This window comes from Prionailurus bengalensis, chromosome A3 (genome assembly GCF_016509475.1).
Source record: "Prionailurus bengalensis isolate Pbe53 chromosome A3, Fcat_Pben_1.1_paternal_pri, whole genome shotgun sequence".
Lineage (NCBI taxonomy): Eukaryota > Metazoa > Chordata > Mammalia > Carnivora > Felidae > Prionailurus > Prionailurus bengalensis.
This window is the reverse complement of record NC_057354.1, coordinates 28,628,257-28,647,019: the sequence shown is the minus strand read 5'-3', so window position 1 is coordinate 28,647,019 and position 18,763 is coordinate 28,628,257. Positions and strand designations below refer to the sequence as shown.

General features: G+C 44.7%; 1 protein-coding gene across 2 annotated transcripts; it reads left to right on the top strand.

Moving 5' to 3' along the window:
- Positions 1-6,322: 6,322 nt before the first annotated feature.
- LOC122496461 (tyrosine-protein phosphatase non-receptor type substrate 1-like) lies at positions 6,323-15,240 on the top strand. Of its 2 annotated transcripts, XM_043602716.1 has the most exons (5): positions 6,425-6,725; positions 7,414-7,734; positions 8,301-8,639; positions 13,813-13,921; positions 14,428-15,240. In XM_043602716.1, exons 1-5 carry the CDS (start codon positions 6,596-6,598, stop codon positions 14,459-14,461), a joined length of 933 nt encoding a protein of 310 aa, XP_043458651.1. In that variant the 5' UTR covers positions 6,425-6,595; the 3' UTR covers positions 14,462-15,240. The 2 variants fall into 2 exon arrangements, with proteins under 2 accessions (XP_043458652.1, XP_043458651.1); XM_043602717.1 differs by lacking the exons at positions 13,813-13,921; positions 14,428-15,240 and having other exon boundaries at positions 6,323-6,725; positions 8,301-8,674.
- Positions 15,241-18,763: the final 3,523 nt, after the last annotated feature.

The window sequence follows — 18,763 nt, the reverse complement described above, 5'->3', positions numbered from 1 at the left end:
GTTTCTCAAAAATGAATAAACATTATAAAAAAACAAATATACAAAAAAGTAGAACTGATCATTGAAACGAAATCTTTCTCTGAATGAATAAACAAAATTGGGGGCGCCGGGGTGGCTCAGTCGGTTAAGCGTCTGACTTCGACTCAGGTCGTGATCTCGCGGTCCATGAGTTCAAGCCCCGTGTCGGGCTCTGTGCTGACAGCTCAGAGCCTGGAGCCTGCTTCTGATTCTGTGTCTCCCTCTCTCTCTGGCCCTCCCCCCATTCATGCTCTGTCTCTCTCTGTCTCAAAAATAAATAAACGTTTAAAAAAATTTAAAAAAAAAAGAATAAACAAAATTGATAAATCCCTAGGTAGATTTATTAAAAAGAAAAAAAGGGGGGCCCAAACAGATAAAATCACGAATGAAAGAAGATAGATCACGACCAAAAGCATAGAAATACAAACAATAATAAGAGAATACTATGACAAATTATATGCCAACAAACCGGGTAATCTGGAAAAAGTGGTTAAATTCCTAGAAACTCAAATACTACCAAAATAGAAATAGGAAGAAACAGAAAATTTGAACAGATCCATAACCAGCAAAGAAATTGAATCAGTTATCAAAAATCTCCCAACAAACAAGACTCCTGGGCTAGATGACTTCCCAGGGGAATTCTACAAGACATTTAAAGAAGAGTTAACACCCATTCATCTCAAAATGTTCCAAAACATAGAACGGAAGGAAAGCTTCCAAACTCATTCTACAAAGCCAATAGCTCTTATTCCAGAAACAGACAAGACCCCACTAAAAAGGACAATGACAGGCCAAATAGCCCTGATGAACCTGGATGCAAAATGTCTCAACAAGGTGCAAGGAAACTGAATTCAAAAGTATATTAAAAGAATTATTCACCCTGCTCAAGTGGGAATTATTTTTGGGCTGCATGGCTGGTTCAATACTCACAAATCATTCACCATAATATGCCATATTAATAAAAGAAAAGATGAAAAATATATGATCCTCTCAATGGACGCAGAAAAAGCATTTGACAAAACACACATCCTTTCTTGATAAAAACCCTGAAGAAAGTAGAGAAAGAAACATACTTCAACATCATAATGGCCATATACAAGGACCCACAGCTAGTATTATTGTCAGTAGGGAAAAACTGAGAGCTTTCCCCTAAAGTCAGGAATTCGACAGGGGTGTCCACCCTCACCACTGTTATTCAACATAGTACATAATATTCAACTTCGAGCCTCATCAATAAGACAACAAAAAGAAATAAAAGACGTACAAATTGGCAAGGAAGAAGTCACACTTTCACTCTTCTCAGAGCAACATGATACTCTATGTGGAAAATCTGAAATATACCACCAAAAATTTGCTAGAACTGATCATGAATTCAGCAAAGCCACAGAATATAAAATCAATGTACAGAAATCGGTTGCATTTCTATACACCAATAATGAAGCGGCAGAAGAGAAATCAAAGAATAAATCCCATTTACAATTGTATTTAAAAAAAAAAAAAATAAGGTGCCTAGGACTGAAGCTAACCAAAGAGATAAAATATCTATTTGCTGAAAACTATAGAAAGCTTATGAAAGAAATTGAAGAAGACACAAAGAAATGAAAAAACATTCCATCTTCATGGACTGGAAGAACAAATACTGTCAAAATGTCTATACTGCCCAAAGCAATCTACACATTTAATGCAATTCCTATCAACATAACACTAGCATCCTTCTTAGAGCTAGAACAAACAATTCTAAAATTTGTATGATACCAGAAAAGACCCTGAATAGACAAAGTAATGTTGAAAAAGAAAACTAAAGCTGGAGGCATCACAAGTCCAGACTTCCAGCTCTATTACAAACCTGGAATCATCAAGACACTATGGTACTCCCATTAAACCAACACATGGATCAATGGAACAGAATAGAGAACACAGAAATGGACCCACAAATATATAGCTAAATAATCTTCGACAAAGCAGGATAGAATATCCAATGGAAAAAAGGCAGTCTCTTCAGCAAATGTTGCTAGGAAAACTGGAAAGCGATGCACAAAAAAATGAACCTGGACCACTTTTAGACCATTCACAAAAATAAATTCAAAATAAATGAATAACCTAAGTGTGAGACAGAAAACCATCAAAATCTCAGAGGAGAAAACAGGCAGCAACCACTTTGATTTCAGTCACAGCAACTTCTTACTACACATGTCTCCAGACGCAAGGGAAATAAAAGCAAAAATGAACTATTGGGACGTCATCAAGATAAAAATCTTCTGCACGGTGAAGGAAATAATCAACAAAACTAAAGGGCAACTGACGGAATGTGAGAAGATATTTCCAAGTGACATATCAGATAATCTATAAAAAACTTATCAAACTCAACACCGGAAAAACAAATAGCCCAGTGAAGAAACGGGCAAAAGACATGAATAGATACTTTTCAGAAAAAAAAATCCAGATATCTAACAAACACATGAAAAGATGCTAACGATCACTCATCATCAGAGAAATACAAATCAAAAACCACAATGAGGTACCAACTCACACCTGGGAAAATGGCTCAAATGCACAACACAGGAAACAACAGATGTTGGATGGATGTGGAGAAAGGGGACCATTTTTGTAGCGTTTTTAGGAATGCAAACTGGTGCAGCCATTATAGAAAACAGTATGTAGGTTCCTCAAGAAATTAAAAATAGAACTGCCCTGTGACCCAGCAATTGCACTACTAGGTATTGATACAAAGGATACAAAAATGCTGATTCAAAGGGACACATGCACCCCAATGTTTATAGCAGCGCTATCAACGATAGCCAAATTATGCAAAGAGACAAAATGTCCATCAACTGATGAATGGATAAAGAAGATGTGGTATATATGTACAATAGAATATTACTGGGTGATCAAATAGAATGACATCTTGCCATTTGCAACAGCGTGGATGGAACTAGGTGTATTATGCTAAGTAAAATAAGTCGGGCAGTGAAAGACAAATATCATATGATTTACTCATATGTGGAAATTAAGAAATAAATTCCACATTTATTGAACATAAGGAAGGGAAGGAAAAATAGGATAAAAACAGAAAGGGAGGCAAAACTCAAGAGACTCTTAAATGCCGAGAACAAACTGATGATTGTTGGAGGGGTGGTGGGTGGGGAGATGGGCTAAATGGGTGAGGGCCAATAAGGAGGGCACTTGTTGGGATGAGCACTGAATGTTATATGTAAGTGATGAATCCCTGGGTTTTACTCCTGAAAACAACACTACACTGTATATTAACTAACTTGAATTTGAATAAATAAATTTTTTAAAAAAGGATATGAATTCTCCAACTATGTTCTGTTTAAGGATTGCTTGATGATTGCGCTCCCTTGAGATCATATATGAATTTTTAAGGGCTTCTGAAATTTGCAAAAAAAAAAAAAAAGTGATTGTATTGAATCTGGAGATCGTTTTAGGTAGTATCGATGAACTCTTCCAATCCACAAATGGTATTTGTTTTTCCATTTCTTTATATCACATTTCATTTCTTTCCACAATGTTTTGTACTTTTTGGCATACAGGCCTTTGATCTCTGTGCACAAACTATTCCTATATATTTTATACTTTTTGATGTTTGCGTAGTGGAATGGTTTGCAAAATTCTTTACGATTGTTCATCAACAGCATGTACAAATGCACCTGATTTTTGACTGTTGGTTTTGTATAGCACAAATTAGCTGATTTCATTATTATCTCTAACAGTTTGTTTTTACACATGGAAACTTTAGGGTTGCAACGCATGAAATCATGTCATGTGCAAAGAAATACTTTCACTTATTCCTTTGCAATGTGAATGTTATTTCTTTTTCTTGCCTAATTGCATTCTCTAGGATTTTTAGTATTGTGTTCAATGGAAGTGCTGAAAGCAGGCATCCTTGCCTTGTTCAGATTTCCACCATCAAAGGTGATGTCAGCTATAGGTTCTTCATATATGACTTTATATTTTGTGTAAGCTTCCATCTACTCTGAGTTTTTTTTCTTGTTTTTATCATAAAAAAGTTGACTTTTGCCAAATAATTTTCTGCATCAAATGATGACTATGTTATTTTTTTCATTCTATAAATGTGGCCTATCACACTGTATAATTTTCATATGTTGAATCCTTCTTACATTCCAGAAAGAAATCCCACTTGGTCATTGTGTATAATTCTTTTAATATGCTGTTGAGTTGTAATTGCTAATGTTTTGTCAAGCATTGTCACATCAATATCCAGACAAGACACTGGTCTGTAGTTTTGTTGTAGTGCCTTTGTTGGCTTTGGTCTCAGGATAACACTGCCCTGAGAATGAGTCTCAGGATGACCCGAAATAACTTAGGAGTCTTCCTACCGCTTTTATTTTTGGGAATACTTTGAAAAGGATTAGTGTTAAGTTTATCTTTCAGTGTTTGGAAGAATTCACCAGTGAATCTTCATGATCATGGGCTTTTCTTTGTTGGGAAATTGTTGATTGATTCAAACTCCTTACTAGCGATATTCTATTCATTTTTCTAGTCTTCATTATTCAGTCTTGGTAAATTGTATGTGTCTAGAAATTTGTCCATTTACTCTAGGTTTTCCAATTTATCGGTGTACAATTGTTCGATGTACTCTTTTAGAATCCTGTGCATTTATAGAAAAATACTTATAATGTCTTTCTCTTATATCTGATTTCAGTTAATGAAATCTTCTCAATCTCTCTCTGTTACTCAATCTAGCTAAAGTTTTGTCAACTATGTTGGTTTCTGAAGAGCTACTCTTGGGTTTACTGATTTTCTCTGTTGTTCATGTATTCACAATTTACTTATCTCTACATTAGTCCTTTTTATTTCCTTCATTCTGCTTGCTTTGTGTTAATTCTTCTTCTTTTCCTGATTTATTAAGCTATATACTTGTTAATGACTTGTGATCTTTCCTCTCTTTAAATGTCGGCATTACAAATATAAATTTCCCTCCATGGTGGCTTTCAGTGCAGAGTGTAGGTTTTGGCATGTTGTATTTCCATTTCCATTCATCTCAAGGTGTTCTCTAATTTCCCTAAGAGTGTGTCCTTGTATTTCAATACATTGGAGAAGATTCAATTTCACTTCTGTTGTTGATTTCTAGTTTTATTTCACAACTCTCACCAGTTCACTGCTTGAAAAGCCCTTCTTCCAGATTGCAGTATGGTGCCTTCTCAGTCGTATAATTTGGACTCATACAAAGGTTTTGTTTGTTTGTTTGTTTTGTTTCATTTCATTTTTTATGGTAACTGGTTTCTGTAACAATCTGGGGAGACATGTGTGGGAGACAGGACAATGGCTTCTCCAAGATGACCACATCTTAATATACATAAAATGTGAATATTTTTCTTTATTCAGCCTAAGAAATTCTGCCAAAATGATTAGGTTAGACTCTTGACATGAGGAGATTATCCCAGATTATCACCATGGCCCCATTTTATTCACAAGAGTCCTTATAAGAAGGGGGCAGGAAAGTCAAAGTTAGAGAATCACAAGTAACAATACAAGCGAGAATTTGGAATGATAGAAAATTGGGAAGATGAAAAGAATTGTGGGCAGCTTCTAGAATTTGGATGGCAAGGAACAACATCCAGAAGAAATACAGCTCAGCTGCCCTTTGTGTTGAGCCCAGCAACACCAATTTTGGACTCTTAATCTCCAAAATAACAAAATCGTACCTTTATGCAGTTTTCAGGCACTACATTTTTAATCATTTGTTTCACTGTGTTAGGAAATATTTTAATATAATATGATTGCTTTCTAGTAAAAAAAAAAACCTAGGTATTTTAAACACTCCTTTACCTTTCATTTAGCTAGCTACATGTTTATTATGTGTTGGCAGCTCTTCCCATCACTGTCTCTCACATATCCAGATTGATGGATAAGACCCCCACCTGTACATGTGCTTGTGGAAGAGAGAAGTTGATCCATAGAGGTTCCAGAAGCTAAACACACAGCCCAGAAACTATTCCATCACTTCCGCTCACACACAATGGTCTAAAGAAGTCTCATGGCCCCACTGAATGCAAGAGATCAGAGAGTGTAACACCCCAAGGGGCCAGAACACAGACATGCAGGATCATTTGGCGAAGCATGATGCTTTCAGAGAGGGCTGGGGCCGTCCGCCTGCGTGTGCCACATCACTGAATCTCTCTCTGTTTTGCTTTCCTCGTCTGTAACAGAGTCCCATGTGACAGGCTCATCGCGAGGGCTACATGCCGTGTACACACAGCGGGCTGAGCTCACGGTGTGCACTCAGTGAGAGCTGTTGTGGATAAATACTTGAGCGGACGGACAGGATCACACAAGGATGGTAAATAGCTGTCTTGTTCTCCCTCCAGGTGTGGCAGGTGAGGCAGAACTGCAGGTGATCCAGCCTGAGAAGTTGGTGTCTGTGGCAGCCGGACAGACAGCCACTCTTCACTGCACCCTGACCTCCCTGGTCCCCGTTGGGAAGGTCGAGTGGTTCAGGGGCACAGGGCCAGGCCGGGAGTTAATCTTCAGTTACAGAGGAGACCCTTACTCCCCTCGAGTAACAAATGTTTCAGACGCCACAAGGAGAAACAACATGGACTTTTCCATCCGCATCAGTAACATCACCCCAGCAGACACGGGAACCTACTACTGTGTGAAGTTCCAGAAAGGGAACCCCGATGTGGAGTTTAAGTCTGGACCAGGCACCCAGGTCACCGTGAGCGGTGAGTATCGCTCCGTCCCCTGGTTGTGACGGCAAGTCAGTAAGAATGCCCTCCACTGTCTGAGCAACAGATAAGGATCAGGAGCTTTGGCAGGTGCCCCTGAATGAGCCCCTTCCACGGATCAGGAAAGTTGAGGCCTGGAGAGGCCTTGCTATTTGCTGAAGACACCACGGCTGATAAACGGTGGGGAAATCTGGAACCGCGGTCTGCAGGTTCCCAGCTCTTCCCTTTTTCAATCCTGACCAGCCCTCTGGTTCCCAGGATGAGAGACTAAAAGTCTGGGAGACATGCTAGTCACAAGGCCCATCCTCACATCTGCCTCCAAATAGCACTCATGTCGATGTGTCCAGAATCCTCCACACTCGGCACTTACTAAGCACCTGCTATGTGCAAGCTCTGTTCTGGGTACTGTAGGAGGAGGAGGTGGACACCGAGAGTGACACCCACCAGAAATGTCCTTCCTGTGACCAGATTGGTGGGAAGTCCCCTGGCAGAGAAGACAAGGGGGACTTTGAACTTAGGCTGGAATTGCACGCGGGCCCTGCCCCTGCCTCAGTCTCCGACACCGCCCTCCCAACACTATCAGCAGGGCTGGAAAATAATCCGTGAGGGTTCTGCACAGTGTCACATACCTGTCGTTGGTGAGGATGACCACAGTCATGCTTACTCGTAAATGCTCCTCTTGTAGCCAAACCCTCTCCCCCCGTGGTGTCGGGCCCCACGGCCAGGGCCACACCTGAGCAGACTGTGAGCTTCACCTGCGAGTCCCACGGCTTCTCCCCCAGAAACGTCACCCTGAAATGGTTCAAAAACGGGAATGAGCTGGCAGCCTCCCAGACCACCGTGGACCCAGAGGGAGACAGCGCTTCCTACAGCATCTCCAGCACAACCACGCTGCCGCTGGCCCCGGGGGACGTTCGCTCCCAGGTCACCTGCGAGGTGGCCCACGTGACCCTGCAGGGGGGCCCTCCTCTTCGTGGGACTGCCAACTTGTCCGAGACCCTCCGAGGTAGATGCCCGTCACCCCCGGCCCAAGCCCAGCTCCGGCCCCCAAGCCTCCCAGCCTGCCCCTCCCCCACTCCGTGCTCCCAGCCTTCCATCCCCTGGAACCTGCCTCCTGACAGACCCTCCCGATCACCGGGCACCCAGGGGTACCGTCACCTCCTCCTGTTTTAACGGCAGTTCCAGGTGAACACCTACCGTGCTAGGTAGTTCGATTTACTTTCCCATAGCCACTCCAATTATTGAGCACCTACTGTAATCCAGCCACTGTGTGCTCGGTGACTTCATGGATTTTGCTAGTTACTCGATTCCAAATGCATGCTGGGGGCTCGGTTTCACTCATCATTACCCTAATAGGAGCTACCAGGCCTTGAGCACCTACTGTGTACTGGGCACTGTGCTCAGGGATTTAACTCGCATGCAAAGCCTACCCTGAGTGTTTGAGCACCAGCTGTATGCCTAGCACTGATCTGCGTGATTCCCTTGCTGCGTGGGGCGACCTAAGTTCTCGAGCCCCTCCCCGGTGATGTGTCTGTTCCATGAGGTCAGAGCTTCTGCTCTGTGCTGTTTCAGTTCCACCCACCTTGGAGGTTGCCCAGCAACCCGTGACAGGGGACCAGGTGAAGGTCATTTGCCAAGTGAAGAAGTTCTACCCCCAGCGCCTACAGCTGACCTGGTTGGAGAACGGACACGTGTCCCAAACAGAAACGGCCTCGACGGCCTCGAACCTCACAGAGAACAAGGATGGGACCTTTAACTGGACAAGCTGGCTCCTGGTGAATTTATCCGCCCACAGGGAAGATGTGGTTTTCACCTGCCAGGTGCAGCAAGACGGGCAGCCCAAGGTCACCAAAACCCATACCCTTGTGGTCTCTGCCCGCCAGAAGGACCAGGAAGCCCATACGACCCACGGTGAGTCCGAGATGCCAACTGACCTGGCACTTTAAATTCTATCTTTTCTTTTTTTTTATGTGAAAAGCAGTCATTCATGCCTATTATAGAATAATCTAGAGGTCTACGGACATAAAGTAGAATTTTGATATGAACTTCCCTCCCCAAAGCTCATGCTCCAAGAGTGACCACTGTTAAGATTTTGGTACATAGCTTTTTAGATCTTTTGACAGAAACATGCATTAGAGAAGGAAACAACAGAGGGAGGGAGATGATCTTGTCGCTAGCATCCTGCCTCCTGCACCTTCACCTGACAGTAATTATGTCACCACGCCAGGCCAGCCACCTCCTCCTTCTGTTCGTTCTCACCTGGGCTTCATATCGATCCTTCTTACGCCCTTCTATCCCCTTCTCAGCAAAGGTCTGCACTTGCCACTCTGAAATTCTGGACGGGAACCCTGAGGACAGAGTGTTGAGTCTGGACCAGGCTCCCAGGTGACCATGGGTGCTCACAGCACAAACCACCTTTGTCCCCTGCTTTGGGACAACAGGCCAGCAATAATCATGATTACTCACTGCACATTTACTTGATGCCAATTCCAGTTCATTTCTGGTCTTCTTCCTGCTACAACCACCCTGGGAGCTTGGAAGTTTACAGAACCGACTCAGGGAGCAATGGGGGACAGATGGAGAAGATGTCCTGCCCTTAGTCCAGGTGATGGGCTAAACCAATCAAGAGAAACCTGAGTCCCCGAGGACAGGGACCACCAGCCTATATGACAAACGTGTTAGAGAAAACAGCTGGGCATTGTCCCAAGGACCTACAGGTCCCCTTTCTATGACCAAATTATATCTTATCTCGCTCTTATAATATATGGAGGAGTTTGAGCCATGTTTCCAGGAGTCTTTGTTCCAGAAGACCTTTCAAAGGCCCATTTCCTTCTAACATACCCCATGACACTGTCCTCATTGCTGGGTCAACACTGGGTCACCGAGTGTCCATGACCCCACCAACTAGGAGAGGAGAGATAGGAAGGGGAGAACAACTTCTCTTAACACTAGAGGTACTGCCTAACTGCGTCCACTAATGACTCAGTCATGGATGCACATCCAGTTGCAAATGGAGTCCATAATTGTGTGGTCATGTGATTAATGACTTTTGCTTTTCAACAAAGCCAGTACCATTACATACTTTGTAAAATTAACAGTAATTTCCCACTATCAGCTAAAATGGAACCTATATTCAGATTTTCCAAAATTTCTTCTAAGACTTTATTCTGTGTACCAAACTTGGTTTTATTTCATCTCGAAATGCTTGCAAAAACTTTCCTGTGAAACCACATGGGACTCCACAATTCCTTTTTACATATATATATATATATATATATATATATATGGACATATATATACAGAGAGAGAGAGTATGAATAGCTAGGGCTACTCAAATTCTTCATTTCATATTGGATGCTTGTGGATGCTTGAGGAAGCTGGTCCATTTTCTTGAGTTGTCCAACTTCTACCCACAGAGTTCTCATCATATGACCTTGGTATCTTTTTGATGTCTGTAGGCTCTGTAGTGATATTATATTTCTTTCCTGATATCGGAACTATTTCCCTTTTTTTTTCATTGTCAGAATTACTAGAAGTTTTTCAATTTTATTGATCTTTTCCACAAACTCTTTTGTTTTGGTGATTTCCTCTATTGTGTATTTTCAATTTCATTGTTTTTTCTCCTCTTTTTATCCCCATTCTGCTTGACTGGGGTTTATTTTGCTCCTCCTCATTTTTTGAAATGGGAGCTAGGATGATTGATACTAGTCTTTCTTTGTTTGAATGCCACACCTGGACTTCCTTCTGCACTTGGGGAGTCAGGAGTGTGGAGCCAGGATACCTGGTGCTGTGTTCTTCCAGACTGCAGGCATCTAGGCTGCCTGACTTCCTCTTCCACCTTTCAGAGTCCTCCTATTCTTGGACCTCGTATGATTTCCAGGGGTCAGTCTTATACTGAACCAGGAAGGCAGGAAGAGGCAAATCAACACCACCTCTTCTGGACTGGCCTGGGTTAGGTTTTTAGTCTTTGGCCTTGCACTAGAACTCATACTAGGGCTGTTACTTCTGGTGCTTCCAGTGTGCCTGAACTAGCAAACTTGCTTGTGTGCTAAGACCGGAAATGGACATTAGGGTTGTCTGGGTTGGAGAGCTGGATGCCTATGTGACCCTGCTGCACCAGGATGCCACAGCCTCCCCTGGGCATCCCAGGGCTCCAGTCACTGCGATAATTGGCCCAACGGGTTGGAATAAGAATGCACATCTTTCGGTTCACGTTTATGGTACTGAGGTATTTTATAACACTTCTAGTTTAAGAGACCTCTGTTCTCTCAGTATAGCATCACTGGGTATGTTAAAGGGGTTGGTTAGCCGGTTTGGGCATTTGGAGGAGAGAGGTTCTGAGTCCTCTGATCTTTCTGTTCTTCTTTTAGGATGCCACGTGTGCCTGTCCCATTTTTCCTTCTTCCCTTCACCACTCAACTTTGAAACAGCACCTCTTGAATCTCGTTTGTCTTTCCCCCAAAGTTATGCATTTCAAATCATGCCTGCCCCCTTTATGCACATCTATCTTTTTAAATTTCCCTGACTCCCTGCATCAGGTTCCTATTGCTGCTGTAATCATTAGCACACGCTTAGTGGCTTCAAACAACACAATTTTTTTCTTCCACTTCTAGAGGCAGAAAGTCTACAATGAGTTGGCAGGGCTTCATTCCATCTGGGGGAACAGGGGGAGAGTCTGTGTCCTTGCTGTTCCAGCTCCTAGGGTCCCGTTCCGGACTACCCTCTGCTGCGGTCAATATGCCTCCTGCTCCCACTCTCCTGCCTCCCTCCTTCACTTGTAAAGGTCTCTGTGATTCTGTTGGCTCCACTCCGATAGTCCAAGATAATGACCCACTCAAGACCATAGCTGGTTACCACACAGTCTACCTTGCCATGTCAGGGACCACAGACTCTGGGGAATCTGGACCAACCATCTTAAGTCAGGCATACTTTGAAATTATTTTCTGTGATCTGTGTCCTGATGTGCAGGACACATTTCCAATATTTTCTCATTGAAGTTGGGTTTAATATTGGCAGTAGGATTTCTAAAAAACTCTCCGGCATCTTGTATAACTGCCCTTGTCTTCTTCACCTGCCCTTTCCTATGGCTGGTGAGGGTGGGAGGGCAGCAGTGTAAGATATTGTGCCTTCAGATTGTGTGCTTTTTCCCTTTTGTCTCCCAGACATTTTGGAGTTTGGCCATTGCTCTTCAAGGACTTCTGAAAGCCAGGTTTCCATAGAATTTTCTGTCCTTTTATTGTTTTTTCTTTGGGTTCAGAAGCTGTATTCAGAGATGAGGAGCTAAGCTGCTGCCTTGTCCTCAGCAGACACAAGTGCCCTGAGGGCTTTGAATGCCTTGTCCCCAAAGTCCCTATCCCACATCAGTACTTGTCTCCCGTATTTCCCCATCACGGCCCTGTTCTAGCAGAGCAGTATACTGAAGCTGAGAATTCAATCCTCTTTGTAGCACCAATATTCTTATAATTATGTTGGACCCAATTATGTCCTCAGCTTTTTCTGCCCTCAGGATCTAATAGGTGGGAGTCTACGATGTTGCCCGAAAGTCCTCTTTCACACATGACCTATCATGAGAGATCAACCAGTCTGAGTTCTGTCTGCATTGTCTTTCCCTAAAGGGTTGATGCTCAGCAACACTCATCCACCCAATAGTTCTTATAATTCCCAACCGATTTCCAGATTACCAGGTTACCCCCCACCTCTACTTACTCCATCCCAGGTCACCACGGTGAGCTTTTAGCAGTGACAATAGCAGGGAAAGCTGGGACCTTCCCCTGTTCCTCTGCCCTCCAGGCAGGGGACCTCTTGGCCAGCCAGCTGATTGAGACCCAGGTCGGTATCTGCACATTAGAGCTGGGTTTCCAGACCCCTCCCAGACAAACTCCACAGGTCAACTGTATTGAGAAGCAAACTCTAACATCATATGAGAAGGGAGAAACCTCACTGTGGTGTGGTGCCCATTCACAGGTATGAGTTAGAGAAGGAGGCAAGACTGGCAAAAGGAGATATTGAACACAATGCAGCACAGCAAAGTCATACTTGCACAGAGAACAGGCGAACTGGATGCTATTTTTGACTTGTTTTAAATGGAGCGGAGGGGCAAAACCTCTGTACCCCAACTTCCTCCAGTCCTCTGCTGCACGCTGGCCTCTGGAGCAGGTGCAAACATGGGCAATGCAGCTTTTTCAACTGAGAAAAAATTCCAGAGGGCCACCCAGCTGAGACCTGCCGTCTCCTGACACACCAGGGGTAAAAATGGTGGGTCTTTGCTCCTTCCTCTAAGATTATTCCATATATTTCAAAAACAATGATGTAAATCTAAGAGCAAAATCCAGTCACTGTAAAAAGGCAAAGAATCTGAAGTTATGCATGCAGACCCAATGATCTACGTGCAAAAGAACGATGTTATTACCTGATGTTGGCACTGGGGTCCAGGGGCGTGGGATGGTATTTGAAGCCCCTCCCAGGTTTAGACCCCATTTCCTTTACTAACCAGGGTGTTCTCCAGCCAGCAGGTCTTGTGAGGTCAGGCCACCCCAAGGGCTCCCTCAGCACAAGAACATGGGGTCATCGAGGCTCGCGTGTGGAACAAAGAAGGGCAGACTTGCACCTTGCTCACCTTGACACTGTCCTTCCTCTACTTGAGGCCAGGCTGACATTCGTTCCTATGACCCTGAGAGGTTGGACTGTCCTAGTCCAAACACAAGGTCTCAGATTCATCCTAAGGACATCAGAGTCCCACCCATCTTGTGACCCTCAGTAAATTATGAGCCTGTTCCCTCCTCAGAAGAGAGTGTCAGACCTGCCCCATTGGGTGTGGGGAACAAGTCAGCAAACCTCACTTACATATTACTGAGTGCTCATGTCTCCAGCCCTTCCCTCAGGAAGGACACCCAGTAGCCTGAGCAGAGGTGAGCAAGATGAGGCACTTTTTATCCTGAATTCTGCCTCGAGCCTCTCACAGGGGAAATTCGTGAGCTTCAGAGCATAGATGGATGCAGTTTCCCTCAGATGGAGTAAGTCGAGGCCCTTGGGAGTGGACTCCTGGATCCCTCTCTGATGCTGCCTCCTGTCCCTTCATTTCCAGATCGAGAACTGTCCACTCCACTCCTGGTGGCTCTCTTCCTGGGCCCCAAGCTGCTGCTGCTCGTCTCTGTCTCTGCCATCTATGGCCACAGGAAGCAATGGATTCACTGGTGAGATATGGACAAGGAGGGCAGGGCCAGGTCAGTCTCAGAAGGAGCCAGGTCAGTGGAAGGGGCAGCCCACAGGTCACACAGGGTCAGCGCCCACCTGGAATAAAGAGCAGGTGACGCACCTCCCTTCATACCCTCTGGAGCCTCAGGGATCCCTCTGGGAGGTTCCCAACTCCCAGGAGGACTATTGGGTCCTGTAAGAGGTGGACGGGGTCAAGGGCTATGGAAGGATGTACAGAGAGACCTACAGCTTCTGGGAAGGGAGTGGGCTAAGTGAGCAACACCTGGGTGGGAAACCCCACAGAAACCATCTCTAGATTATTTGGGCGCAAGGTGTCCACATTTAGAGGAATGCTGACAGGTGCCCGCTGGCTGCTCTGAGGACGGCTCCCGCTCTGACCCTCCGTGGGACAGACTGGAAAGGATGGGGAAGGGCGATCAGGACCTAGGGAAGGAGCCTGAGGAGGCACAGTCCATGTCAGGGACTTTCTGCCCTCTCACTACAGGTGTCCCGGGAGGAAAACAGCACCGAGGACATAGGAGACACGTGGAAATCATTTCTAGAATGATGAGCAGATAATGAAATGTGAACATGGGTCCACAGCTCCTTCCTTCCTCCCCTGCCACATGCCATCCTTGGTCTCTGCTGCCTCCTTCCTTCCCTGAGGGGCCCAGCCTAAAACAAGGAACAACTAGAAGCTTCCACAACCGTGCCCCAGATGCCTGCTTCCCCAGAGACTCACCTGCCCACAGTTCCTGCTGTTCCTCCTCAAAGACCTCGATGCCCCCAGAGCTGGGTCTTCACACCTATTCCGGAGCAGGGGCCATGAGAACGTCTGTGGAGACTGACACATGGATATCTTACTAGAATGAGAGAAGCAAGTCCTGGTACACACACCAGTCTATCTCTCATCCATCTTCTGGGGACGGTGGTCATGAACTACACATTCAAGTCCATGCTCCAACAGGTTATTCCTGCCAACCCCCCCCCCCGTCTCCCCAGCCTTGGTAAGGTTCTTCAATCCCTCTTAAATAGAAACGAATCCCATCTTGGTTTGAAGGGGAAAAAAGGATCCTCCTTCCTCTTTGCCTACCTGCCCTATCCCTCAATCCCAGAGAGAAGATTCCCTCCTCTCCCTGTGATGGGAACACTGGCTCTTCTGTCACCTTCATCCTTCCCAACCCCCCTGCTCATGTACACACGCTGGCAGTACAGAAGACAGGAGCCTTCCTTGATTTCCTTCTTTATATCCCATTTCAAATCTGCCTTCCTAATGTATGTCCAGCGACCAGACAGTGTTAAACCATCTACGTCTGGACAGAAAAAGAAGCCCGATTTGTGGTGCTTGTCCACTTCTGTGGCGTCTACACTCCCAACGTGGCCAATTTCAAGCTGCCAACAGTGGAACAACTAGCTTGCAAAATTCTTGGAAAGCTCTCAGGAGCGAGGGCAAGCCTCCTCCCACCCACCAGGGAGCTCCACCCAGCATCTGCACACTGCTCGCTCCCGGACTGCCCCCTGGTCCTGGCCACCAGCATCCCTTCCTGGACCATTGCCGCGTCCCTAACAGACTCTCCAGTTTCAGCCACAGTGATCCTACGGAAACGGAAGTCCGATTGTATCCTTCCTCTGTTTCTTCCCCCTACAGATATGCATGGCTCGGTTTCTCCCTCTTTCAAGCTCTCCAGTCATGTCACTTTATTAAAAACACCTTCCTTAAACCACCCACATAAAATATCAATTTCTGTCTCTCATTCTTTGTTCCCACAGCTCATACCTGAACTGAATTCTTTTCCTAGAACTTAAGACCAGCCAACATGATAAATGGAGACAGTGCTCACTTGCACAGTGATGCAGGACCAAAACAATGACGGGTGCAGCTGAAACCAGGCGACGTGATCTCAATAATCAGAGGGAAAAGCAACAATTTTTCTGTGAACTTTAGAAACTTTTTTCAACACATTGGGAACCCCCCAACTGCCAGTTATGAATGTACAGAGACATGAAAAGACAGTAGAACTATTATCCATTTGGTAAACACTCATTTGAAACATTAGAAACATTGAAAGATGGGGCGCCTGGGTGGTTCAGTCAGTTAGGCGTCCACCTCTTTGATTTTGGCTCAGGTCACGATCTCACAGTTCATGGTTTCCGAGCCCTTCATTGGGCTCTGGCTGTAGAGCACAGAGGCTGCTTGGGATTTCTCTCTCCCCCTCCCTCTGCCTCTCCCTGGCTTGCTCTCTCTGTCTTAAAAAAATAGAACAAAAAACATTAAAAAAATTTTTTTAATTAAAAAAAAAGAAACCTTGAAAAGGGAAGTGGTTTATTTTTTTTAAAGACTTACCTAGAGTAGTTTGGAGAGTGCTTGCCTTCTTGTAACTAACTGCACAGTTTACAAGAAAACAAGCATCTCAATGATCTCACCTGCTTCTCAATTGGGATTAGACTGCAACGTTGCTGCACTTCCAATGCTGTGAACGCCTGACAACATATTCGTGAACATTTTCTGGTGTCACGTCTTCTGGGACATGTCTCCCCACCCCTCCCACTTTCCTCAGTGACGTGGTAAGTTTGCATTCACTCTCCTCCTCTGGCTGCGTATCTAGACTCTGGAAATGGTATCCCTGGCATCACTGCCATGAAGGTCTCTGTGTCCTGATGAACCCCACTCACATTGACTTTGAACTTCAGCTCCAGCCTCAGCTCTTCTCATGTCTCCTACACACGTTCAGTTTGGTCCCCATCCCCTTTTTCCATTTTTTACTTTCATACAATGTCACCCGTGTTCATCGCGGGGCAGGGGGACCAGGAGACAACATAACCACCTGCTTTGCAATTGTGGTAAACAAACATCACAACCCCAATATCCTGGCACCCTGATCTTAGACTTCCAGGATTCAGAACGGAAGGAATTGGTTCCTGTTGTGCAAGACATCCAGTTTATGGTGTTTTCTTACAGCAGCACAAGCCAAGACAAAATCTAATAAATTATGAACTTTGCTTAATGAGCAGGTACCAATATTGACTCATTAATGATAACAAATGTACCGTACTTCTGTAAGACATTAATAAGAGGGGAAACTGTGTGAAGCTGTATATTGCAACTCTGTATGACTGTGGCAGTTTTTTCTAAATGTAAAGCCGTTTCACAAAATTAAGTCTATTAAAAAAAAATTGCAACATCTTGTCTTCAGCTGACTCTCTGCCTTTTGAGCTCCCTTGGGGGAAAATTTAAGGAAACAAATGGTGGGGAGATTTCGTGTTAATATTCAGGTTTTATTTCACTTCGGGTTTGAGGTTCCTTCTCCTCCTTCCTCTGTCCTCTGCCAGAGCTCACTCGAGAGCCAGGCACTCCGAGATCTCAGAAGGAGCTGAATCCCAGTCCCCCATGATACTCATTCTAAATGCTTCCGAGTAGTAAAGCCCAGGTTAGTCCAGGTGTGAACAGAGAACTCTGGTCCCCAGGGCAGTTTTAAGACCTGATGTGAGGGGCAGTTAATCCATATCCTGAACCCAAGGAACAGAGTTGGAAGGGGCTCTGCAGAGCAAGGTGGATGCTGTGATATACCAGGTCTCAGGGGGTGGCCCTCACCTGTCACCCTCCTTACGATGGCCTCAGGTGAGGAGAGCTACCATGCCCAAGGTCATCCCTGGTAACATCCTAACTCCGGAACACACGGGAGATCAGCTGAGGTTGTCATTGAGACCTCACTGCAGCTCAGCTTCTTCTAAACATTCTTGCTCCCTTCTTCTCCCCTCCACAGGTTTGTTCTTAAAAGTACTCTCTGAAAATGACCTGCTTGTTAACATCCATCGCAACATCTGTTGCCCAGGGAAGCCAAGGTGAACAAGAGATTGTGACCGGTACCAGAAAAAGATGGGGATCCTTTTGTCTCTAGGGGCCAAGCCACTCCTGGAAGAATGGATTGTTTACACTGCCACATACCATATACATATAACACATACCACATCCCATATTCCATATACCATACAAAATATACCATATATCATATACCAAACACTCTGGGTATATAAAAGCAATGAGAAACCACAAAACTGTTTATGCAAGAAGGGGTATAATCAGATGTGTGTTGTAGAAACCATCTTGGATAAAGGAGAAGGTAGAGCTTACACCGGGCAAAACAAGATGGGGGTAGCCTATTGGGAAGTAATAGTTTTCACTGAGGGAAGCGATGATGATGGAGATGGAGAAATAGATATTTAGGAGGTAAAATAGATATTTAGGAGGTAAAACTAACAGGGTCTCTAGCAGGCAGACAAGAGTGGACAAGTCAGGATGCAGAACATGGGTTACTTCTTGGTTTGACCAAATGGATAGAGGATGTGCCACATACCGAACGGGGTGGAAAGAGTAGGAAAATGTCTGAGTGCAGATTATGAGCTCAGGGTTGAATATTTGAACTATACACATGAAGATCTCAAAGTCAAAGGATATATAGGTCAGTCACCAAGAAGTGGATTCAGGATTAGAACCTTGATTGCATCTGGTTACAAATCCACTGCTCTTGACCATCAAGGCACGAAATATCCCAGTCTCTGAAGAGGTTAGAGTCTGATGGAAGGTGTGAAGTCTCCTGGAGGTTGGAGGAAGGGAGAGATGCTGGAGGCTGGAGGAAAGATGCTCAGTAGGGGCCATGGATGGCTTCCCAGCATGGAATTCGTCATTCCAAGACAATGTGAGAGGATGGTGACATCCCTGGGAGAGGGGAGTCTTGTCATCTCCTATGGGCAGTTTGGGCCTGCTCTGCATGCTCCTCTTGCTCAACCACCCCCCTGAACTTAACATCCTGTAGATCCCTAAGAGGAGACAGGGCTCACAA